Source organism: Pelophylax lessonae (genome assembly GCF_965119305.1).
Source record: "Pelophylax lessonae genome assembly, chromosome: 2".
NCBI classification, from domain to species: Eukaryota; Metazoa; Chordata; class Amphibia; order Anura; family Ranidae; genus Pelophylax; species Pelophylax lessonae.
In genome coordinates, this window is record NC_138769.1 from 732,442,663 (window position 1) to 732,469,489 (window position 26,827).

The window sequence follows — 26,827 nt, forward strand, 5'->3', positions numbered from 1 at the left end:
TTAGATGAGACATTTATCCGAGAAATATCATCAATGCTTTATTATCAAGAAGATGATTGGATAATGTAAAACAATTTCCATATATTCTCTTTTATTTCAAGTCCTCAGAATGCAGAATCCCCCTCCCCCACTATTACATACAGAACATGATAGGGAGATGACTTCTCTCATAGATCTCTACCTTTCTATAGGATAGGAAGTATTACACGTTTCATCATCACATCTGTATAGAACTATGCAACTAAAAATCAAATCTCTCTCCCCTCTTTCTGATCTAAAATTTGTACAGATAGCAGATGCACAGATTTGTTCTTCCTGTATCACAATCGGAATGTTCAGAAATATTACATCTGTGTTGTATTTCTATCATCATCTCAGTATTAGTGATCTCCATTCTGTTCATCATGAAATAATGATTTTTAGGTTCAGTTCCAACATAAACTGTATATTCTCCTCACTCAGCTCGGAAAATCTTCTATACATCAACTGCCCAACCAATTATATGTGTAATATTGTCCTGTTCTTCCATATCTTTGGTAAATGTAAAGCAGATTGAACAATCAGATTGCAGAGTGTATGGGCAGCTAGACATCGCAGCACTCCATTTCTTAGTTAAACAATTAGCGGAAATTCTTCTTGTTACACGATAAATGTGTTGGGAGTTGTGAATGATCAGCCCTTTGTATGAGAAGGTGGGTGGCCCTGAGAAGGGCCTTTGTTGGGGTGAAGTGGGTAAGCGGTGGATGTTGGGGTTTAGCCTCCGAATCCGTAGAGAGTGCGGCCCTGGCGTTTGAGCGCATAGACGACATCCATGGCGGTGACGGTCTTCCTCTTGGCGTGCTCGGTGTAGGTGACGGCATCGCGGATGACATTCTCCAGGAAAACCTTGAGCACTCCGCGGGTCTCCTCATAGATGAGTCCGGAGATTCGCTTGACACCCCCTCTGCGGGCCAAACGTCGGATGGCGGGTTTGGTGATGCCCTGGATGTTGTCCCGGAGCACCTTCCTGTGGCGCTTAGCGCCTCCTTTCCCCAGACCCTTTCCTCCTTTACCGCGACCAGACATGATGATTCTCTGCTACAAAGACAGACTGAGATCAGCTGTCTGCCCGCCCTCCTTATATACAGCCTGAGCGGACCAGATGGAAACCTTCCTGGGAAAGAGGCGGAGTCACACCATTCATTACAAAATAAAGATAATCTTATTAATTTATAAGGCTCCTAATTATTATATTATATTCAGATATAATAATGCAACACAGCAATACATTTCCAGAAGATTCATTTATTCCTTCTTCTCATTTATTTTCGATTTATTCCTGGAGATTACACTGAACAGGAAACTTAACACTTTATACCAGAAACAAAGTAACCAGTTTCATGAAATTGTTCATAGTAATTTCATATCATTTAAATTTACAAATATTGTGAAAAGGAAACAAAGACACACATCTTCAGACATTTCACAGGCTGAGCGGACCTGATGGGAGACATGCTGAGAAGGGGGCGGGGTTCAGTCATTTATTACACTGCAGAGAAGTTAATTTATTTAGAAGCTTTTAAATGTTTTACTGAATAGAAACGGATGTAATTTATCAGAAGCGCAATGTTTCCTTTATTGATACACTGTACATTTTTTCTGACATATCATGATTATATATATTGCCCTTACTTAGAAACATTGTTAATATTTTGCTATTTCTATTTACAAAACTGGACTGATCAAATACGAAACATTTGTTTTTTTAATTCATTGTACAAATGTATCTGGCAGTGTCATTATTACTACATATTTCTACCAACACTTTCACTTTTTTTTATTCTGGTTTTAATATGAGGGAAATCTGTAACTACTTCATCTCTGAAAGATGGAACATTAATTATCGACCAGTTCCACGATCATATACAGATGTGTATATGTTAATTTTCTCGGATAAATGTCTCATCTGATGATCTCAGGTCTCAGTGTCGGATTTGGCGGTATAATAGAGCTGATTATTTCTCTGTAACGTTCTTCACAATTCAGGCGGCAAATTCAAAAAGGAGCAATAGGAAATCTGAGCCAATCAGAGGCGTGGGCGTTTCCTTCTTCAGCCAGTAATGTCTTTCTTATGAGGATTTCAAAGAAATGTATTCTGAGATCTTTCTCCGTTTCCCCCCCAGAAAATACTTGTTCAGTAGACTTTTCATTGATCTCTATAGGAAACATTCTCTAGCAGGGCGGATTCTGTATTGTGAAGTAAAAGAAAAAAGACTGGAAGAAATGTGACATTTATATTTCGAACGTATTTATTATGCATGGTTAGATAAACTGCCCGACAATTCAGAGGGCGGTTGATCGATGTTCCCGGAGGAAGAGATATCAGATTTTAGTGTCGGATTATTCTATCTGAGATAATCGGAACGTTCCATAATATTCCGGCGGGAAATATGAGTTATAAAATGCGAAAATTGCACCAATCACAGTTCTGGGCGTTCTCTTCCGATAATAAAATCTATTTTTCCTTCCAAGGAGTGTGAAGGGGATCTGAGATCTGTGTTCCTTTTCAGATGGGGGATGTTTGTTTGGTATTTAATATTCAATGATCTCTAATGCTGTTGAATATCTTCTGGAGATCAAAGGATGGAGGAAAATGACAGCCAGTCCCTGTAAGGAGATCACATCCTTCCTTCCTTCATATTAAATATGATATAAACAAATATTAAAAAAATAAATACATAAATATATAGCACGTTGTTCCCTCACCCGGATCACAATCTTAGGTGAGGAAACCAACAATCAGATCTCCTAAACACCTATAATGCCACACTCACACATTCTTACAATAAAACATGCAGAGAACCGTTTGATGGATCAATAGATGACTCCGGGGTAAAATAATCAGAGCTCAGCACTAACTGTCATGATGATTACTACAGATTTCTACCAGTCCTTTCATTTTTTGTTTATTTTAGGATGTAGGGGGGAAATTCGTAACGCCTACATGTAATGTCTGAAAGATGAAACATTAATTATCGGCCAGTTCCCCGATCATATACAGATCTGATAATGAAACATGTAATACTTTATTTCCCATCATATAGAAAGTTTGAGATCTATGAGAGAAGTCCCTTCGCTATCATTTTCTGTATGTAGCAGTGGGGGGGGATTCTGCATTCTGAGAACATATGGAAATGCTTTACATTATTCAATAATCTTCCAATTTTATTTCTGTTTATTCCGTACTAATCGATTAATCTGCCTACAAATAACGTGTTAAAGATATTTCTCGGATAAATATTTCATCTGATGATCTCAGTTGGATTTGGTGTTATAATGGGGCTGATTATTTGTCTGTAACGTTTTTCACAATTCAGGCGGGAAGATTTGAAAATGCCTAATTCAGATCTGAGCCAATCAGAATTGTGAGCGGTTTCATTATCAGCCTTCATTAGTCAGCGATGTCTTTAAGAGGAATCCAAAGTATTCTATTCGGAGATTTTCTCCATTTTCAGCCCAGAAAAGATTTGTTCTGTAGACTTTTCATTGATAGATCTCTATAACAGTGCTCAGCTCTGCCTCCCCTCAGCAGCCGGCCACACACCGAAAATGGCTGAAAGAATGAACAAATGGACTGGACCAGTGGTGTAGCGTGGGTTGTCAGCACCCGGGGCAAGGCAAGTAATTTGCGCCCCCAACCCGCAGGATTTTAGCACTCGAGTCTCTTCCACTAGGTTAGTTAAAGAAACCCTTACCCCCTAAGCACATGTATTGTTTGTTATGAAAACTGATGTAATTAAAGTAAAATGCATCTAAATGCAAGTTTGAATGACCAGCATGCCCCTTTTCAATGCAGAGAGACCAGAATGCCCCCTTTCAATGCAGAATGACCAGCGTGCCCCCTTTCAATGCAGAGAGACTAGCGTGCCCCCTTTCAATGCAGAGTGACCAGCGTGCCCCCTTTCAATGCAGAATGACCAGCATGCCCTCTTTTAATGTAGAATGACCAGCGTGCCACCTTTCAATGCAGAATGACAAGCGTGCCCCCTTTCAATGCAGAATGACCAGCGTGCCCCCTTTCAATGCAGAATGACCAGCGTGCCCCCTTTCAATGCAGAGAGACCAGCGTACCCCCTTCAATGCACAGAGACTTACCTGCAGCGGCGGCTTCTCCTCAGTTCCCCGCGTCTCCTCGAGTCCTCCCGCCTCCTCCATGGCCAATGGCATGCGTTCGCCTTTCGGCCTATTAGGAAAGTGGACCCGCTTCCTGATTGGCCAGGAGGAGGATCCGTGTAACAATAGTGAATTTTCATTCGCTATTGTCACACAATGGGTGGGCTCGGGGCGCACTGCTCTGTGCCCCGTGTCCACCCTTTTTTGAAGCCTATTAGAGCCTCTGGCTCTAATCAGGTGATAAAAAAACCCCCACTCTGTGACATCGCCAGGCTGCTGACTCACTCGCTGCTAAACTGACCGAGCAGTGAGGTGAGGCGGCATACCACCATTTTCAGCCATAGGACGGCCACGCTGGACATCTCCCAGCCTAAAGATGAAGGCAGCTGCAGAAAGTGTGTGAACTGTGTATGTCAGAGTCAGACAGACAGAGCGACACTGCGGATGCGCCCCCCCCCCCCCAGATGTTGCGCCCGGTGCGGCTTGCCCCCCCTGCACCCCCCCCCCGCTACGCCACTGGACTGGACCCCCCCTGGACCCCCCCCCCCCAAAGTGGCGGAACTTCAGGACACAGTCGCAATAGTGACTGTTACGACTCTGTTAGTTCTGCCACTGATCTGGGGTGGGTCTAATAGCAATGAGCCATGATTGGAAAGAGTTATCATTAATTTCTCTAATCACGGCTCTGAGAGTACTCTGTGCACTGATTGGGCAAAGCCTTCTTTTTTTTTTTTTTTTGTATGTCTTTATTTAGTCAAAGGTTGCAATACTAACAAGTGAAATGGCAGAACATAATATGACACTGTACATAGCACACCAGTGGTGGCTGGTGCATTGGGGGCGCAGGGGCACTGCCCCCCCCCCCATCCATGCATCTAGGCCCCTAATCTGCATGCGGGGCGACGGACGCATGGACTTCAATGGGGCTTTTTTTTAGCCATGTGATTAGCAAGAGGCTTTAATAGGTGGGCTTGGGGCGCAGAACACTGTGCCTCGAGCCCACCCAGTTGTGTGACAAAAACAAAAGAAAATTCGCTATTGTCACACGGATCCTCCTCCTGGCCAATCAGGAAGCGAGTCTTGAGACACGTTTACCGATTGACCGAAGGGGGAGAAGCCATGCCATTGGGTATAGAGGAGAAGGGAGGAGACGCAGAAGACAGGAGTCCTGCCTGGGACCTTCCATTGTGGTGTTCCAATGGCCACACATTTCCGACAGGCCTCCGAGTCCACCAGTTGATATGGCAGTAGTTGGCGGGCTATCAGTTCCGACAAGCCAGCAGTCAACCGTTGGGCAAGAGGGTTATCCGGCGTCATACTTTTTTTACGCTCCAACAGCCTGCCTTTTTCCAGAACAACATGAGGACTGCATGATGGAAGGTGGAGTGGAGGACAATTGTGAGGAGAGAAGAGAAGGAGAAGGAGAAGAGGCGGGACGGTGAGAGCCTGGAGTGTGGCTTTGTGGGTTCTGACGGCGTTGCTCCCACTGGGCTCGGTGATGGGAGGTCAGGTGCCTTCTTAAGGTGGTCATCTCTAAGTGAGTGTTGGGCTTACTGCGACTTATGCATTGACTGCAAAGGCTGCAGATGGCAACACTGTTGTCAACAGCGGACACATTAAAAAAGCCAACACTGCGGAGCCATGTTCTGGCGTCCTGGAGCGCCAGATGTGACCGTACATGGTTGATGGCTCGCTCCTGATACATTTGCAGTCTGCTTTGTCCCTCCTGTGCAATGCAAGTTCCGCCTGCTTCTCCTCCCTATCTGTTGGACCGTCTCTCCCTCTGAACTCCCCTCCTCGTCCTCTCTTGTGGGCACCCATGTGACGTCTATAGACACGTCATCATCCACGTCACCTTCCCCACCACTAACATTCGAGATCTTGGAGTCGGCAGCAACAGCGGGACCAACCTCCTTGGGCTGATCTGGGTACTGTCGTCAGACTGCTGAGTGGCGGCTGTTGCTACCCCCTCTTCCTGATCCGATGCCAAGAATGGCTGCACATCACAAATGTCTTGTGATGGATCGGAAAATAATTCCAGTGACTCAAGCGGAAGGTATATGGTAGTGGAGGTGGAGGTGTTGGTGGCGGTGTCTTTGGGGGTGCACACAGCAGAGAGTGAAGAGGGTGCACATAGAGAGGATGAGGAGGGTGCAGAAGAGGAAGGCTGAGTGAGCCACTCAACCAAATTTGGTGCGTCCTTTGACGTAATCAAACACACCTTCTGAAACTTCACACTTTGGCCCCGGCCTACTGCTCCTGCCCTACCATCCCTGCATAAGGGCCTGCCTCTTCCTCTGCCTGTCATTTTTTAAATTACCCTGTGACAAAAGTCTCTAGAGAAGCGCAGTATATGTGGAACAAGGTATATAACACCCCGCTTCAATCTGTGATATTGGGGGGCCACAGGTTTATCACACCAGTTCTACAAAAAATTGGCCAGTGACTGTTGTCACACTGTTGTTTCACCTCGCCAGTGGCTGCTCATGCGTGACACATGCAGACTTCTGCGGCCATTCGATGAGATCACCAAACTGGCCAGTCACAACCAGGGCGCCATCAGTGACATTGTACCTTATGCCTTCTTTCTGGAGCATGCATGGCGTTTTGTCATTGATCAAGCCGTCGAGGAGCAGGAAGATGAGGAAGTCGCAATGTTGGATGAATTCCCAGTGGGTGCTACTCCATCTGAGACAAGTCAACAGCAGGAGTCAGAAGAGGAGTCAGAGGAGGATGGTGCCGGGGGGGGGGGGGGGTGAGGAGAAGCAAGAAAAGCATGCTTTAAACCTTTCTGGGATCCCTGGTGTTATCCGTGGATGGGGGGGGGGGAGAACGAGGACAACATTATCCTGGATGATGAGCTGGAAGCAGGCCACTACACTGCTTCCAGTTTAGTGTGAATGGGGGCCTTCATGCTCCAGTGTGTTTGAATGCCGCGTTCCTCCCTGACCAGGACAGGAAGAATTTCCTCAATCTCAGGAGATCCTGTGTCGTAGTTTGGAGTAGGGGGGAAAAATTGGTCCTGTAAAGAGAGTCCGGTGATCCGGTCAGCTTGATACCTAAATAGTCCAATGAGTCCTTTTGCCACTGATAATGTACTACTTGTTGGATTTGTGTCTGCATACTGTGTTCCACATGTATCCCTAGAAGATTGGACTTGAGCTCATTGACTTTGTAGTATGAGACTGATTGGAACTCTCCCAAAACGCCCTGAACATGCATTAAAGACTCCTCGGGGTTCGTGCAGGCCAATATGACATCATCCGCGAATAGCAAGATAACATGAGGGGGGGATTCTGCAAGTTTAACTCCCGTGACACCCGGGTGGGATCTCATCCTTTCCGCCAAGGGTTCCATGAGCATGGCAAAAATCAGGGGCGACAAGGGACACCCCTGACGAGTGCCATTTGTAATACTAAAACTTTCAGAGAACAGACCCTCTGTAAAGACCCTAGCAGATGGGACCGTATATAAGGACATGATGGCCTGGATAATCTCCCCCTCAAAGCCGAACTTCTCCAATACCTGCCGCAGATATCCCCAATGAATCCGGTCGAACGCCTTTTCGGCGTCTAATGACAGGAGCACAGTGGGGATCCCGCGGGCCGCCACATGATGAATAAGGCCCACCAGTCGCCTGGTGGCATCTGTGGCCTGCCTTCCGGCCACAAACCCCACCTGATCTGACTTGATAAGGTCAGGAAGACACTGGGAGATACGGTTGGCAATGACCCTAGCATACACCTTTAAATCCACATTTAGTAACGAAATGGGTCGGAAATTTTGCGGTTTATTAGGCTCCCTACCGGGTTTTGGCAGTGTGACCACCGTGGCCTCCAACATCTCGGCTGGAAAGGTAGCCGCCGTCAGGGCTTGATGGAACACCCTGCCAAGGTAAGGGGTCAAGATATCCAGGAATGCACCGTAATACTCGGAAGAGAAGCCGTCCGGTCCCGGAGACTTCCCCTTCGGTAAAGATCTGAGTACCTTCATGATTTCCTGATTAGTGATAGGGGCATTTAGTTGTGCTAATTGAGAGGGGCTTAGGCTCGGGAGGGAAATAGAAGACAAAAATGTTTGAATGTCCGATGGAGTAGGTTGGGGTGTTGAATCGTCTAAGTGTAGGTTATACAGTGAACCATAATACTGACTAAAGGCATCCGCTATGTCCTTCAGGTTGGTGAGCCGCTCTCCCGTGGCGTGATGTAGTAGGTACTGAATTTTTTGTTTCGATATTTTGTCTTTCAATTGGGCCGCCAGCAGTCGACCCGCTTTATTGCCATGAGAATAATGGGAGGCTTTGAGCCTACGAAGAGCTCTGGAGTGCTGACCAACCAGAAGGACCCTCAGCTCCGCTTGGAGCTTGGAAAGCTGCTCCGCGCCAGCTGCAGTGGGGTTACATTTATTAAGTTGCTCTATACGTTTAATGGAACCAAGGATAGTATCCAATTGTTGTCTTCTACGCCTCCGTTCCCTTGCCCCTTCTGACATCAATATTCCTCGCATAAATGCCTTATGGGCATTCCATAATGCAAAAGGACACTTCACTGAATCATCATTAAGTGCAAAAAATTCAGTGAGTTTAGAACACACATTCCTCCGGATCTCCGATTTGGCAAGTAGGCTGGCGTCAAATCGCTATCTGTTGGCCCTTGTGGTGAAGGGCACGTCCCCGATTTGAATAATAACAGGGGCGTGGTCCGACCACGTAATGGAACCCACAGATGCGCGAGAGACCCGCTGTAGCAAAAATTTATTCGTGAGAAAGAGATCTATCCGCGAGTAGGAATGATGGGTTTTAGAATAAAAGGAATAGTCTCTCTCCGACGAGTTGAGGCATCGCCACACATCGTAAAGTTCCGTTGTAGATAGAAAATTTGCCAGATCCGTTCGATGGAAGCGTCTTGGATAGTTCAGTGAAACGTCCAGTTGGAAATTGGGGACAGCATTAAAGTCACCGCAAAGAAGGACATGGCCCTGAATTAGCGGCTGAATTTGTTTCCAGAGCTTTTTCAGGAAATAAATTTGACCTGTATTGGGGGCATACACCGCCACTATAGTATAAGTGGCTTTGTTGATAGTGCAGGAAAGAACCAAGAAACGGCCTTCAGGGTCCGTAAATTGAGACAGCAGGCTAAAGTCCAGGGATTCCCTTACCAATATTGCTACTCCACATTTCTTCTTGGGGCCATTAGCATAGTACACTTGAGGATAATTTTTAGATGAGATTTGTGGGTGATTGCCATTCATAAAATGGGTCTCCTGTATAACTGCCAATTTGCATTTTAGGGTCTTAAGCTCTCTCCAGAGCATATGTCTCTTATGAGGACTGTTCAGGCCATTAACGTTGAGTGAAAGTATTTGAAATGACATTGTGGCGAATGTGGTGAGATAAAGTCTGCACAGATAATTGAGAGGTACTCACTGGTATCACGCTGGAACGGAGGTCCTGAGTCCGAGCACACCGGGCGAGCTGGTTGGTGAGGAGAAGCCGATGAGGGCAGCCGCCCGTGAGGTCCGGTCAAAGTGGTATATCCGAATCACCGGGAAGAAAAGAGCAGGATTAAGTACAGAGTCTAACAAGAAAATAACAAAAGAGAGTCAGGGGAAGAGTGCCCTCGGCAGGTGGCACGTAGAGGGTAAAAAAAGGCGACTCCACAGGGGGGTCTGTACGGTATGGAACCGTTTGAGGAGGGGGTATTAGAGAAACAGTCGTTAGCCGAGCATGTCCGCTGGAGCATGGTCGCTGGGTAGTAAGAATTGTTGGGGTCACCACAGTTATATATAGCTCGATTTCAGTCCACCTGGGAGGGGTTTGGCTCTCTGTCCGGGTCCAGTATCCCCCATTTTTCCAGCAAGGCTAGGCCATCCTCCAGCGAGGAAATCCTGTAATCCCTGTCTCCCCTGGTCACTAGAGATGTATAGAACTGTTCGCCGGCGAACAGTTCCCGGCGAACTTAGCATGTTCGCGTTCGCCGCTGCCGGCGAACATATGCGATGTTCGGTCCGCCCCCCATAAGACATCATTGAGGCAAACTTTGACCCTGAACTTTACAGTCAGCAGACACATTTCCAGCCAATCAGCATACCTCCCTCCCACACCCTCCCACCTCCTATAAATAAGCAAGGGCAGCATCCATCTTAGATCATTCTGAAGCAGTGTGTGTAGTGAGAGTAGGGAGAGAGCTGCTGCTGCTGCTGCTGCTGCTGTTAAGCTAGGGACAGTTAGTCAGTGTTCCTGGTCTTGCAGTGTTCTTGGTCCACTACTGCTGTAATATCAGCACCCCAAAAAGCCCTTCTAAGGGCTGGTAATTGAGTTGTTTCTTCTTATATATATATATATATATATATATATATATATATATATATATATATATATATATATATTATATATATCTATATCTATCTAGTGTCCCCAAAAGCCCTTTTAAGGGCTGGTAATTGAGGATTTTTTTTTATTTATATATATATATATATATATATATATATATATATATATATATATATATATATATATATATATAGTGTCCCCAAAAGCCCTTTTAAGGGCTGGTAAGGTAATAGAGTTTTTTCCTTATATATATATATCTATATATATCTATTGTACACTGCAGTTGCCTGCCCGCTGTGTGTGAGAGGCCACAGACCTACCACAGACTGTACTGTGTGCACACCACACTCATTTCGGGTGGCACAGGCACAGTACCTTGCATTTTAAAAAAATTTTTTTTTTTCCTCTGTCATAATTGCAGTGAGTGCTGTGTCAGGTCCACAGAGTGCACTGTACCCACTGCAGTGCACTGCCCACCACTGATATATATACGGTGGCACAGCATCTTGTTGCAATAAATTGAAAAAAAAAAAAAATATTTTTTATTATTGCAGTTGCCTGGGCTGCCAGTTACTGTCAGGTCCACAGAGTGTACTGTGCCCACTGCAGTGCCACTGTGTGCCCACCCACCACTGATATATAAGGTGGCACAGCAGCTTGCAAAGTAAAAAAAAAATATATATTTTTTAATTGCAGTTGCCTGGGTGCCAGTGACTGCTGTCAGGTCCACAGAGAGTGTACTGTGCCACTGCCCACCCACCACTGATATATAAGGTGGCACAGCAGCTTGCAAAGTAAAATAAAATATATATTTTTAAAATTGCAGTTGCCTGGGTGCCAGTGACTGCTGTCAGGTCCACAGAGAGTGTACTGTGCCACTGCCCACCCACCACTGATATATAAGGTGGCACAGCAGCTTGCAAAGTAAAATAAAATATATATTTTTTAAAATTGCAGTTGCCTGGGTGCCAGTGACTGCTGTCAGGTCCACAGAGAGTGTACTGTGCCACTGCCCACCCACCACTGATATATAAGGTGGCACAGCAGCTTGCAAAGTAAAAAAAAATATATATTTTTTTAAATTGCAGTTGCCTGGGTGCCAGTGACTGCTGTCAGGTCCACAGAGAGTGTACTGTGCCACTGCCCACCCACCACTGATATATAAAGTGGCACAGCAGCTTGCAAAGTAAAAAAATATATATATATTTTTTAAATTGCAGTTGCCTGGGTGCCAGTGACTGCTGTCAGGTCCACAGAGAGTGTACTGTGCCACTGCCCACCCACCACTGATATATAAAGTGGCACAGCAGCTTGCAAAGTAAAAAAAATATATATATATATTTTAAATTGCAGTTGCCTGGGTGCCAGTGACTGCTGTCAGGTCCACAGAGAGTGTACTGTGCCACTGCCCACCCACCACTGATATATATGCCTGCAAGAGAAAAAGCCAGCCGCAGAGAAGCCGTATTCCTGAAAATATAAGAAAAATGCTGTTTTTTAGGGGTTCTGGACATGCTACAGAGCTGAAACTTGACAGGTACACTTTTTAGACCCCCCAGACACTAAATACAAAAAATGACATGCCTGCCTAAAAAAATGCCCGCTAAATGCCTGCAAGAGAAAAAGCCAGCCGCAGAGAAGCCATATTCCTGAAAATATAAGACAAATGCTGTTTTTTAGGGGTTCTGGACATGCTACAGAGCTGAAACTTCACAGGTACACTTTTTAGACCCCCCAGATGCTAAATCCAAAGAAATTTTTTATTTTTATTTTTTTTTAATTTTTCCAATAATTGGCTCTCTATCAAAAAATTATAATTTTTAAGAACTTTTTTTTGCGTGATCCCTCTCCGGCATGCCACAGTCCAGGTGTTAGTCCCCTTGAAACAACTTTTCCATCACTATTGTGGCCAGAAAGAGTCCCTGTGTGTTTTAAAATTCGCCTGCCTATTGAAGTCTATGGCGGTTCGCCCGGTTCGCCGGTTCGCGAACATTTGCCGATGTTCGCGTTCGCCGTTCGCGAACGGCGAATTTTAGGTTCGCGACATCACTACTGGTCACTACTAAAGTTGCTGGGTAATTCCATCTATACGGAATATGATGGTTCCTGAGGGGTTTGGTGACCGTAAAGAGATTACGCCTTCTGTTCATTGTATGCGCAGATAAATCGGCATAGAAGGAGAGGTTGTTTAAGGCAGGGGGAAGGTCAGTGCCTTTCCTCACCAGGGACATGAATTTCTCCTTTACCGTGTAGAAATGGACACGTGCTATAGTGTCCCTGGGCAGGGAGGCTGCAATATGTTTCGGCTTAGGTAGCCTATGAATGCGATCGATCGCCATGTCGCACAGGGGTACATCTGGAAGAGCTTCCTGCATGATGTTGGTGAGAAATTCGGCCAGCTCATGAGGTTTTACTGTCTCAGGAATCCCTCTAATTTTAATGTTGTTGCGTCTAGATCTATCTTCAAGATCTGCTACTTTCGCTTTGAGCCAGGTGATGTCGTCCTCATGTTCATTGTGGGCATCCACCATGGTATTAAAGGTGTCAGCAAACTCCCCCATTTTGGTCTCCATATGATCCACCCTGTCGCTGACTGCTGCGACCACCGTATTGCAGCGGGTCATAAGCTGAAGCATGTCAGCATGTATTGAGCTCCTTAAAGACATCATCATTTCTTTTAATAAGGAGTCCATGACAGGTTTGCCAGTTGTGGGGAATGAGGATATGGTGTCATGAAACACCAGCGTGTCATCTATGTTTCCTCCCTGAGTTCCCTCATGTTCTGGAAGCTGCAGCTTAAGTTTTGATTTGGCCGGGCTGGCACATGCTGATCTAGGGGTAGAAACTGCCTGCATCCCTTCACCAGTGGCCGAGGGTTCTGTAGGTGACAGCGGTAGCCCTTCCGACTGTACTGTAGCAGGGGATGTGCGAGGAGGAGGCCGCGAGGCGCCGCTGGAGGAAGCGCCGGCGCCATTTTGGTTTGGCATCCCGCCCGTCGGGTGGAAGAAGTTCAGAAGCTTACCAGGCTTGGTTTTCCCCTTACGCTTCCCCGGGCCCTGCTGACGACCTCCAGGCATCCTGAGGAGTAACTTAGGCTGATCTGCGGTGACCCTCCGCGGTGTTAGTGGCTCCGATCGGACTGCTTGGCGAGGAGCTGTGCTGCTAAGCGTCCATCTCTCTCGCCGGCCGGCTCCGCCCCCCTCGCTTCAGGCTCTGATTGCACAGGGTGCAAACCACTCGTGTCCTGTCATCAGCACATTTTCTAAAGAACTTAAACGCTAGAGAACTCCTTTGAGCTGGCTTTGGTGCGCTCGTTCCCTTGCTGCGTTGGGCAGTAGCAGGCGTAGCGTCTAGGGCACGGCTGCTCCGCTTCTGCACCCTGCTCCCTCTTCTGCTGTGCTGGTGGCTCTGTGCGACCACCGCCTCTTCCTCCAAACTACTCAGGTCACCTGCATGACCTTCATTCCATGTGGGGTCGAGGACCTCATCGTCCTCCACATCATCTTCCACCCAGTCTTCACCCCTGCCCTCCTTGTCGGTCTCCACAATTCTGAGTGCCGCAGCAGTTGGCACCTGCGTTTCGTCATCATCGGAGACGTGCTGCGATGGTCCTTCCATGTACTCATCTTGAGAAATAAGTGATTGGGCATCTTGAGAAATAAGTGTTTGGGCATCGCTGCACTCAATCTCTTCCACTTCTGGGGCAGGGCTAGGTGGATGGCCCTGGGAAACCCTGCTGACAGAGTCATCAAAAAGAAGAAGAGACTGCTGCATGACTTGGGGCTCAGACTGCTTGCCTGATTTGCAAGGGGGTGAGGTGAAAGATGGTTGGACATTGGCTGCAGGTGCCAACTCTGACCTTTCTGCAGTAGACTGGGTGGGAGACAATGTGAAGGAACTGGAGGCACTGTCAGCAGCAAACCAATCTACTATTGCCTCTACTTGTTCTGGCCTCATCACTTCTAGAGGCGCATGATGGCCCACCAAATACTGCTGCAGGTTCTGTCGCCTACTCACACTTGAGGAAGGTGTTTCACTTGTGCGTGTAGCTGGCACAGATCGACCACGTCCTCTCCTTGCAACAGGAGCTCTACCAGCAGCACCACGACCCAGGCCAAGGCCCCTATTACCTATTTTCGGTAATTTATGATCTTGCCCTAGAAAGGTGTTTATTGAATAGCGGAACAAAACAACAACAGTATCGCACGGGTGTATCTCACAGTCAAATATGCAAACTTTGCCGCAATTTATTTTTTTTTACCCCAAAAGGGTGTATATTGAATAGCGGAATAGAAAAAAGGATACAAAACGGTGTATCTCACACGTACAAACACAGACTAGGCCCGATTACATTTTTTTGTACCCTAAAGGGAGGATGAAAAGTAGGAGGAGTTTGGAACAGGAGGCAAACTGAAGCACCCTTCAATCCTCGGCGGTGGAAGGAGATGCGCCAAACAAATTTAAAATGGTTTATCTCACACGTACCGATACAGACTATGCCGTAATTTATTTTTTTTCACCCCAAAAGGGTGTATATTGAATAGCGGAATAGAAAAAGGGATATAAAACGGTGTATCTCACACGTACAAACACAGACTAGGCCCCAATTACAATTTTTTGTACCCTGAAGGCAGGATGAGGATGAGGAAGAGGAGTAGGATGAGTTTGGAACAGGAGGGAAACTGAAGCACCCTGCAATCCTCGGCGGTGGAAGGAGATGCGCCAAACAAATTTAAAAAGGTGTATCTCACACGTACCGATACAGACTATGCCGCAATTTAATTTTTTTCACCCCAAAAGGGTGTATATTGAATAGCGGAATAGAAAAAAGGATATAAAACGGTGTATCTCACACGTACAAACACAGACTAGGCCCCGATTACAATTTTCTGTACCCTAAAGGCAGGATGAGGAGTAGGAGGAGTTCGGAACAGGAGGCAAACTGAAGCACCCTGCAATCCTCGGCGGTGGAAGATGCACCCCAAAAATTTGGAAGGTGTATCTTACACGTACCGATACAGACTATGCCGCAATTTAATTATTTTTACTCCAAGGGTGTATATTGAATAGCGGAATAGAAAATTTGATATCAAGGGGGCGTGACCGGAAGCCGAGCAAGCTGGACGCTTGGGAGGGGAGCTCCGTCTAACCAGCTTTCTAATCCATCGCCATCCACCGCTCAAACCCTATCCACAGTCTCCACACCATCGTGGAACACCCTCTGAGACCCGCTGTACAGGTTGGTACAAGTCTTGGGAGTCTCGCTGGCGATAATCCGGGGATCCGGATTCGGGGCCTACATCACCTCCGAAGCCGCGGCCTTTCCTAGCGGCCGCCGCGATCCGACGTCCGGTCCAGCGGCAGCTCTCCGGGCTCCTACGGTCTCCCTAATTGCAATCCGAAGACTCCCTCCACCTGCCTGGGCACCCCGGGACCGCCATCCACCTTCTGGGACGCGAAATACGGCTAGAGTGGCGCCCGAGGTTGCGGCCTAGCTGTCCTAGAAGCCGCGACCTCTCCTACCACTGTGCTCCACACGCCGGGCGCCGGGTAAGCATTATACCCCAACTGACCTTATACCTCAGCAGCTGCATCCAGACTCTTTGCCTGCACTATATCCTACCTGCTGCAGTGACGTATATCCAACTACCTACCCTGTACATTGCAACCACCTGACCATATCCAGGCTCAGTCTCCAACCAGCAAGATATAGCAGGATCTCCCCCCAGAATGACATTAACTCTCCTTGGCTGTATCTATGCTTTTTAATCTCTTGCTCACGTCTACATTACATTGATGTAGTAACTTTAGTCCAACATTTAAGCTCTCTTCTCACACGGGTGCGTGGTCTGCCGCAGACCATGATGATTGCGTGAGTCAGACACTCCGCTCCACGTTCCGGATCCACTGGAACCTGAAGCCACATCCCCAAGTCGCACATCACCCCATTGACCACCCTCACACAGGCAAGGCATCAGGGTATGCCGCACCGCGGTTACAAACCGCCTGCACCTCGCCGCCTCACTGACTATTTCAACGCCACCAATATGCGGCCTTCACAGCTTGGTGCCGACAACGAGACCGGCCGGTCTCCAACTCCCTCCACTACCCAGGTGCAACATTCCAAGGCATCGCCTCCATCGAGCGACCCTCCCACATCCATCAGTGCTGGAGAGATGGACACTACAGCGCCACCTGACATCACCACGTCGGGACATCAGACAGAGGTAAGAGGCTCGCTTCCTCCCCTGCCCAATCTCCATACAAAGGCCCCCATCCTAAGAAGCAAATATGGTCCGCAGACACAGACAGCGACAGAGCCCCAGCTTTGGCAGCACTTCCCGCTTCAGATAATGCAGCCTCATAGGCTGCTATTAAATCCATGCTACTCACCTTCCAGAAAGATCTGCACAGGGAGCTTCAATTATCCCTATCACAAGTTCAAGACAGAATTTATTGCCTAGAGGTCAGAACTGACAACTTAGAAGACACTGTTCAGGAGCACGCTAGAGCGCACAATGAAGTATTGGATACTCAGGATTACCAAGCAGAAGAGCTACATCGCATCAAATTGAAACTTGCAGACCTGGAGGATCGCTCCAGGCGTAATAATATAAAATTCAGAAATATTCCTGAATCTGTTAAACCTAATGAACTGACCCAGTATCTACAGCGTTTGTTCTCCGTGCTCCTTCCAAGCTTGGATACACGCGACTTGCTTATTGACAGAGCCCACCACATCGCTAAACCTTCTCACCTACCTGCTGACGTGCCCAGGGATGTGCTGGCAAGAATTCACTTGTTCCATGTGAAGGAACAAATCCTCCACACAGCTAAGGTGTCAAAACCCCTGCCGACCCCATACACTGATTTGGCTCTCTTCAGCGACTTGTCACCGGCCACAATGGAGATGCGTAGAGCTTTCACACCTATCACGTCCATCCTTCAAGAAAAAAATAATAATCTACAAATGGGGTTTCCCTACCAAACTCCTGGTAACTTACCAGCAACAAATGGTCCCTATCCTGTCACCTAAAGATGGATACAAGAAGCTGACAAATTGGGGTCTCCTCCCGCTTCCCCCTCTCACCCCTCACCATGGCAAGTCTCAACCTAATACATCCTCTCAACAAGGTCCCTCTCCTGACAGGAACAAAACCTAATGGCTTCCCCTTCCAACGTATTCCATGCCACTACTGGATCCGGTGTGGTCGTTGAATCACCACTCTACCCACACCTTCGAGGTATAGTGTGCCAAGCACACTTGTCAATTTTTCTTTTACTCTTGCTATTACGTTTTTCCTCTTACTGGTTTATTGCATTGAGTCACAGGCTTAGAGGCAGTTTTGCGCCTCTTTATATCTCCAATTTGGTATTGTCTAGTCATTAATTGTTACCCTTACCGCATAGATACTATTGTGCAGTATCTCTTGATATCTCATATTATTTGTTTATTAGTTTGTTGACTGTTACGTGTATTACAGTTTGATACTTCCAGTTTCCCTCTCCAAGGGGATCGGGAGCCTGTGGTCCCGTTCTTCCACTCACTAGTATCCACCTACAGAACTCATCATGACACTCAATATCACCTCTATCAATGCTAAGGGCCTCAATTCCCCATTTAAAAGACACCTCTTATGGAAGGAAGCCCTATCCTCTCAAGCACATGTTATTTGTGTACAAGAAACACACTTTCTACAATCCAACCCTCCAAAATGCTCTCACAAACAATTCCCTCACTGCTTCTTTGCCAACGCCCCAAAGAAAAAAAGAGGGGTAATGATCGGCATACGAGACTCCATCACGTTTGCACTACACCATTGTGAAATTGACCCCGAAGGTAGATACTTAATTTTATCCACTACCTTTGGACACTCTCGGATGACCCTAGTAAATGTGTACGCCCCCAACACATCCCAAAATAAATTTTACTCTCTCCTATTTGCCAAATTGGCACCATTCAGATCAGATCCAATTCTTCTTTGTGGCGATTTTAATGATATTGTAGATATTAATTTAGACACCTCCAACCCTATAAATCGCAGACCCTCAGCCCTTGCTGCCCTTCTGACAAATGAGGACATGTATGATCCCTGGAGGTGCTTACATGGTGATGAACGGGACTACACGTTTTTCTCCCACCCTCAACAGTCTTACTCTCGAATCGATCTCTTTCTGACCGATAAACACACCTTACAATTGGTCACAGAAGCCACTATTGGTTCTATAACGTGGTCGGACCACGCACCGATTTCCCTAAAATTTTTAGAAAATTTGGTATCAAAAGGTGTATCTATCTCACACGTATAGACCCAGACTAGGCCCCAATTACTATTTTTTGTACCCTAAAGGCAGGATGAGGAGTAGGAGGAGTTCGGAACAGGCAGGAGGCAAACTGAAGCACCCTGCAATCCTCGGCGGTGTAAGATGCGCCCCAAAAATTGGAAAGGTGTATCTCACACGTACCGATACAGACTATGCCACAATTTAATTATTTTTACCCCAAAGGGTGTAGATTGAATAGCGGAATAGAAAATATGATATCAAAAGGCGTATCTATCTCACACGTACAGACCCAGACTAGGCCCCGATTACTATTTTTTGTACCCTAAAGGCAGGATGAGGATGAGGAGTAGGAGGAGTTCGGAACAGGAGGCAAACTGGCAAAAATGGGGGCGGTACAGCTCTTTTGGGGAGAAAGATGGCCACCAAGTTGGAGGAGCTTTTAAACTAGGAGACGGGGGGGAGGGCTCAGAAGTAGAGTCAGTTAGGAGGGAGCAAAGGACTGAAGGCAGCTGTAGGGTCAGCAGCGACAGTAGGTCCACAACGTCTATTGGTAGGTCTGTGCGGGAGAACCGCAGACCAAACAGGAATAAACATAACCAATCACGTTTAACTTCCGTAAAACTAAGAGGGGTATATGCTAATGCCAGGAGCCTAGCTAATAAAATGGATGAGTTGGAAATGTTAGTACATGAGGAGGACATAGACCTAGTGGGAATAACGGAGACTTGGTTCGACCCCTCACATGACTGGCTGGCAAATATCCAAGGGTATTCAGTGTACCGGAAGGACAGGGTAGGAAAAAGAGGGGGAGGGGTATGTCTCTACGTCAAGAATAATGTAAGGGTGATAGAGAGGAGTGACATTGCGGAAGGGATGAGTATGGAGTTAGAATCCGTGTGGGTAGAACTCCATAGGGAAGGAGAAAAGGGAAAAGTAATTGTGGGGGTTTGCTATAGGCCACCTAAACAAGGGGAGGAGGTAGAGCTGGAATTTTTAGCACTTTTGGGTAAAGTGGCAAAGCTAGGATCAGTCATCATATTGGGGGACTTCAATTATCCCGACATTGACTGGGGAGAGGGGACTACACACTCACATAAGGGCCGTCAATTCACGGAAACCTTACAGGATAATTACATGTCACAGTTGGTGGATTCCCCTACCAGAGAAAACACAATCCTGGATCTATTGATCACTAATGACCCAGACCTAATCTCGGAGGTAGGAGTCCAGGACAACCTGGGCTCTAGCGATCACAGGATGATCACATTTAGCGTAAATAACAATATAGCAAGGCAAGTGGGGAACATAAGAACCCTTAACTTCAGAAGGGCAAACTTTCCAAAATTGTACTTGTTGATGGAAAGGGTTTACCAAACCCTGGGATCACTGACCACAGAGGAAAAATGGGAATGCTTTAGGAACATATTAAGCAAAGGCATCTTGCAGTGCATTCCTATGGGAAATAAATTTAGAAGGGACAAAGCCAAACCTGGCTGGCTAAACCGGAGCGTTAAAAAACTTATTAGGGGAAAAAAATTGGCCTTCAGGAAATATAAATCAGAGGGCACAGTATTGGCTTTCGACCAATACAAGGAGGCAAATAGGAAGTGTAAACACAAAATCAAGATGGCTAAAATAGACTTTGAGAGACAAATAGCGGAGGATAGCAAAAAAAACCCAAAGAAATTCTTTAAGTATATCAACAGCAAAAAAACTAGGGCAGAGCATATTGCACACATAATTAACAATGATGGGAGGATGGTTACAGAGGACACTGAAAAAGCAACCGTACTGAATGCTTTTTTCTCATCAGTCTTTACAAAGGAATCGGAGGGGTACACTGACCATGACTGTATAGTTAGTAGTAATACACAGGACTTGCCACTATGGCTAACAGAGGGGGAAATCAGGGAAAGGCTGGATAAACTCAACACAAACAAATCACCAGGCCCGGATGGCGTACATCCGAGAGTACTCAAGGAACTCAGTAAGGTTATATCCAGACCACTGTTCCTGATCTTTGCGGACAGTATTAGGACAGGAGATGTACCAGGGGAGTGGAGGAAAGCTAACGTGATTCCGATATTCAAAAAGGGTCAGAGGCATATACCGGGAAACTATAGGCCTGTCAGTCTGACATCAGTAGTATGCAAACTTCTGGAGGGGATGATAAGGGACTATATCGTAGAGTTTGCTAAGAACAACAGCATCATCAGTAGTAACCAGCACGGGTTTACAAATGGGCGTTCTTGTCAAACCAATCTCTTAACATTCTACGAGGAGGTGAGCTGTGAGCTAGATAGGGGCAGACCAGTGGATGTGGTGTACCTAGATTTTGCTAAGGCGTTTGATACAGTTCCCCATAAGCGCTTAATTTATAAAATAAGGTCTGCAGGTATCGACAGCAGGGTTTGCTCTTGGATACGGAACTGGCTAAAAGGGCGTATCCAAAGGGTGGTAATAAACAGCACATACTCAGACTGGTCTGAGGTAGTAAGCGGGGTCCCCCAAGGCTCAGTCCTAGGACCAACCTTGTTCAATTTATTCATAAACAGCATTGAGGACGGGATCAGTAGTTCAATATCAGTTTTTGCAGATGACACAAAATTAGGCAGGACAATAACAGCACAGCATGAAGCAGATATCCTACAGAATGACCTGGACAAAATAACGGAGTGGGCAAAGACATGGCAAATGAGGTTTAACGTGGAGAAATGTAAGGTTTTACACTTGGGGACTAGAAACATAAAAGCACAATACACGTTAGGAGGGGAACCCTTGGGAGAATCAAAAATGGAGAAGGATCTGGGAGTCTTGGTTGATGATAGACTAGGCAACAGCATGCAATGTCAAGCGGCAGCTGCCAAGGCTAGCAGAATATTAGCATGCATAAAGAAAGGGATGTATTCCAGAGATAAAACTATAATCCTTCCACTTTATAAAACTCTGGTCCGACCTCATCTGGAGTATTCGGTCCAGTTCTGGTCACCAGTCCTCAGAAGGGATGTGTTGGAGCTGGAGAGAGTCCAGAGAAGGGCAACTAAACTAATTAGGGGATTGGAGGACCTTGATTATGAGGAGCGTCTGCAATCGCTTGATTTATTCTCCCTGGAGAAGAGACGCCTGAGGGGGGACATGATAGCAATTTTAAATATCTAAATGGGGATCTAGGCTTAGAAAAAAAGCTGTTCAGTCGAAGGGATTGCATGAGAACTCGGGGGCATACAATGCGATTAGAGGAGAAGCGTTTTAACCTCAGGCAACGTGGGGGGTTCTTTACTGTTAGGGCTACAAGATTGTGGAATTCTCTACCACATGAGGTGGTTTCTGCGGGTAGTATGGTGGCTTTCAAAAGACTCTTAGACGTACATCTCAAGAATCAGAACATTCAGGGGTATGCAAGATGATTACAGCCACACACATCTACACAGGTTGAACTGGATGGACTTTTGTCTTTATTCAACCTCACCAACGATGTAACTATGTAACTATGTAAAACTGAAGCACCCTGCAATCCTCGGCGGTGGAAGATGCACCCCAAAAATTTGGAAGGTGTATCTCACACGTACCGATATGGACTATGCCGCAATTTAATTCTTTTTACTCCAAGGGTGTAGATTGAATAGCGGAATAGAAAATATTATATCAAAAGGTGTATCTATCTCACACGTACAGACCCAGACTAGGCCCCGATTACTACTTTTTTGTACTCGAAAGGCAGGATGAGGAGTAGGAGCAGTTCGGAACAGGAGGCAAACTGAAGCACCCTGCAATCCCTGGTGGTGGAAGATGCACCCCAAAAATTGGAAAGGTGTATCTCACACGTACTGGTACAGACTATGCCGCAATTTAATTCTTTTTACCCCAAGGGTGTAGATTGAATAGCGGAATAGAAAATATGATATCAAAAGGTACTGCACTGCACAGCAATACCAAAAAAATGCAGCCCTTTAAATGACTTTTGTGGACATTAACAGAGCAATTTGTGTCACTGCTGACGATCTCTAACTGCCCCTACAGCACAGACTGGATACCTGCCCCAATACTAAAGAGACTGTAATAGACCCTATACCGACATTGCAGCACTTTAAATGACTTTTGTGGACATTAACAGAGCGATTTGTGTCACTGCAGATGACGATCTCTATCTGCCGCTACAGCATAGACTGGATAACCTGTCCCTATACTGAAGCAAGACTGGACCTTTTACCGATATAGCAGCCCTGAAAAGGACTATTGTGGACATTAACATAGCGATCTGTGTGACTGCAGCCGATCTCTAACTGCCCCTAAAGCAATCACTGGATACCTGTCCCTTACCTGAAAAGAGACTGTAGAAGGCCTATACGGAAATACCAGCCCTGAAAAGGACTTTTGTGGATCTTCACAGTGCTATGTGTCTAGAAAATTCTCCCTGATGAGCACAGCAGACCTCTCCCTACACTGGCAAAAAGAGGAACGTGAAATGGCCGCCAGGTAAGGGCTATTTATAGGGTAGGGGGACTGTCCATGTGCAGAAATGTTTCAATTGGCTGTCCTGTTCCACCTGATGGCTGTTTAATGGGTCAAAGTTCTCCCCAATGTAAACAAATATGGCAGCCGCAAACTACACCATGTGTTCGCAAATTTGGCGGGTAGCGAACAAGCAAAATTTGCTGCAAACCAACTGCCGGGCGAACCACAAGGCCATCTCTATTAAGTGGTTAATGCTAGCAGCAATATACTGTTTGAACCAATAATGTGTTAGTTTAGAGACATTATTTGAGCAGCAACACCACTTGTTAAAGATTTCATTGTTTGGTGGGTGAACCTGCTCTAAAGGTGCAAACTTGATCTTTGGACACATGTGTGTGTGTGTGTGTGTGTGTGTGGGGGGGGGGGGGGGGGGTTTGTATAATTTTCAGGTTATTAATCTCTTTTCTTGTGCTTTTCAGGGGTTTTATTGCTCTAGTTGACTAAATTCAAATGTCCATATTTACTCTGTAGCACTTAAAACCCTAACAAAAAAAAAAAAAAAAAAAAAACATAAATAATAATACATTTAAAAAAAGAGCACTTTGTATTTGTCCAGCCTTGTTCCCAGATACTTTAATGATGTTCGTTGTCCAGCTCAGAGGTTATGCGATGTTCAGAAGTTATGGAGCGAAGGGGGGTGCAGGATTGTAGATTGTATGTAACTTCACCAATAAATGAGCTAAACATTTCCGTGAAACAATTTTCTACTTCTAACTTATATAAAGGACTGTTATCCGAGGTGATATTATTGTAATCAGATTTGTATGTAGCAGATACTTTGTACATATTTTTGTCATTTACCTATCAGGCATCTCATGGATTTAGCTATGTACATTGATCTGTTGCTGATTCTTTAAATAGATACAAATAGACAAAGATTTGACTGGGCTGACCGAGTAGATACAATGTTTTGTTTTTCTTGCTTCTATTTCCCATTGTGTTGCGAGTTAAGAGCTCCACGATCTTCCCAAATACAAAGTAACAATTTTATGGCGGGAGATTGTTGAGAATCTGTTATTGTAACAATGTTTGAGTGAGGCATAAAAGTTTAGTAAGCTCTGCCACCTTGTGGTCATTCCAGGTACAACACTTCGGTGTGTGCAGTACAAGGAGATGAATATTAAGTGGCCAGAAAGTGGAGATGATCTCTGCAAAAAATATAGCATATATAGAAATTATTCTGACTATATATATATTAATCGTAGCATCACAAACGTGTCACCCACGTCTCTGTACAAAGAGCCGTTCATACGCAGTTTTTATTCCTATTCTTCAATAAGGATATATTTTATCAATGTGATAAATTGTATTATTACTGTCAGGTAAAGGGCGCTCTAAAAGCAAACACTTTGTCTTCTTATCGCACTCAGACTTGTAATACAGGTGAGTAGTAATGAGGGGAAATGTGATCACAGGACATCATTCTCTCATCTATTTTCATTCCAATCTTTTCTATGCTGATCGTCTACTCACCGCTAAACTCCTCCAACCAAAACCATGCACACCTACATAGAGCTCCAATGTCAGAACACATTGTATTCCAGATTTCCCCTCTTTGCTATTAATAGACCACGCCTATGATGGCTCCGAGTTGCTATATTTAAATCTCCCGCCATAATTCTACTGGCCGTTAGGAAGATTCAGCCGCATTATACCGCTAAAGCCGACATTGTAGAAGTTCTATTCATAGATCTGTTCATCTTCCTCCAAATGACGTCACTTGTGTCAGTTTTCAGCTTCAATTTTTTTCCACCAAAGCGGTAAAATCCTCGAATATTACTGCCACAAGCCCGCCAAGTAAACCCAATCATTTTTTTTTCCCTGTTACCAAACCCAACGGATCTTCTCAGAGCCACCCACTTCTATCTAAGAAGGAGCCGGACATACATGTGTATGAGATCTCATTGTATATTTAGACACGGAAGATTGCGATCCTGAGAACATATGGAAATGCTTTACATTATTCAATAATCTTCCAATTTCATTTATGTTTATTCCGTACTAATCTGCCTACAAATAAAGTGTTAAAGATATTTCTCGGATAAATATCTCATCTGATGATCTCAGTGGGATTTGGTGTTATAATGGGACTGATTATTTGTCTGTAACGTTTTTCACAATTCAGGCGGGAAGATTTGAAAATGGCTAATTCAGATCTGAGCCAATCAGAATTGTGAGCGGTTTCATTATCAGTCTTCATTGGTCAGCGATGTCTTTAGGAGGAATCCAAATAATTTTTGGAGATTTTTCTCGGTTTTCAGCCCAGAAAACATTTGTTCCGTAGACTTTTCATAGATCTCTATTATAGCAAACATCTAATAGCAGTGCAAAATCAAAACAACAATATTTCTACATATTTCCTGGAAGTGAAGGGACCGTCCCGGAAAGAGTGATATTTTCTATGAATAATTGTCAGTGTCGGATTAGCCGATCTGAGATGACTGAGCAGATACAATGTTTCACTTTTCTTGCTTCTATCCCCCATTGTGTTGTGGAATAAAAGCTCCACGATCTCCCCAGATAAAGGAACAATGTAAGGCGGGAGATTGCGGAGAATCTCTCATTGTAACAATGTAGCAGAAGTGATTAGAGCAGTTGGGTGTGTGCAGTACAAGGCGAGGAATAGGAAATGTATAGAGCCAGGAAGGGGAGACGATCTCTGCAATAAAGAAGGATGAGATTAGAAGGAAGGTTTTATTCATTCCCCTTCCAGTCTGACCGACCTACTTCTCATCTCAAGATTATTAATGATGTTATTTTGAGTTCATTTTCTGTTATCCGAACAGCTAAAACTTGTAAAGGTAATAAATTGTACGATACATGAAGATTGTATGACAGCTCGGTTGTGTAGTATGTGGGTGGCTCTTAGAAGAGCCTTTGTGTGTTGTTGGGGTGATGGGTGGGGGAGGGGTATTACTTGGCGCTGGTGTACTTGGTGACGGCCTTGGTGCCCTCGGAGACGGCGTGCTTGGCCAGCTCTCCGGGCAGGAGGAGGCGGACGGCGGTCTGTATCTCCCGGGAGGTGATGGTGGAGCGCTTGTTGTAATGAGCCAGGCGGGAAGCTTCGCCGGCGATGCGCTCGAAGATGTCATTGACGAAGGAGTTCATGATGCTCATGGCCTTGGAGGAGATGCCGGTGTCGGGGTGGACCTGCTTGAGCACCTTGTAGACGTAGATGGCATAACTCTCCTTCCTGCTCTTCCTCCGCTTCTTGCCGTCCTTCTTCTGGCTCTTGGTCACGGCTTTCTTGGAGCCCTTCTTGGGCGCCGGGGCGGACTTGGCTGGTTCAGGCATGATAAGGGATAAGAAGAATGTTTCCTCCGCTCTGAGAAGAGAAAAGTGTGCTGGCGCCGCCCTCATGTGCTGCTTATATAGGCGGTCCTATGCAAATGAGCACCCTCCCTCCTCACTCTTCTATTGGAAGACTCAGTCATGTGATGGGGAGTGACGTCATGATTTTTTTCCTCATTTAATGATTGGTTTAGATACAAACCTAGAGAGCATTGGCTGACTTCAAACGTGGCCAATCATAGGGCGAGACGT

General features: G+C 45.7%; 1 protein-coding gene across 1 annotated transcript; it reads right to left on the reverse strand.

Annotated features, from left to right (window-relative positions):
• Positions 1–753: 753 nt before the first annotated feature.
• Positions 754–26,578, reverse strand: LOC309548336 (histone H2B 1.1-like; the record flags this gene model as incomplete). Its single annotated transcript, XM_082248274.1, has 2 exons — positions 754–1,077; positions 26,225–26,578. The coding sequence occupies 2 exons, from the start codon at positions 26,576–26,578 to the stop codon at positions 754–756; spliced, it is 678 nt and encodes a 225-aa protein (XP_082104400.1).
• Positions 26,579–26,827: the final 249 nt, after the last annotated feature.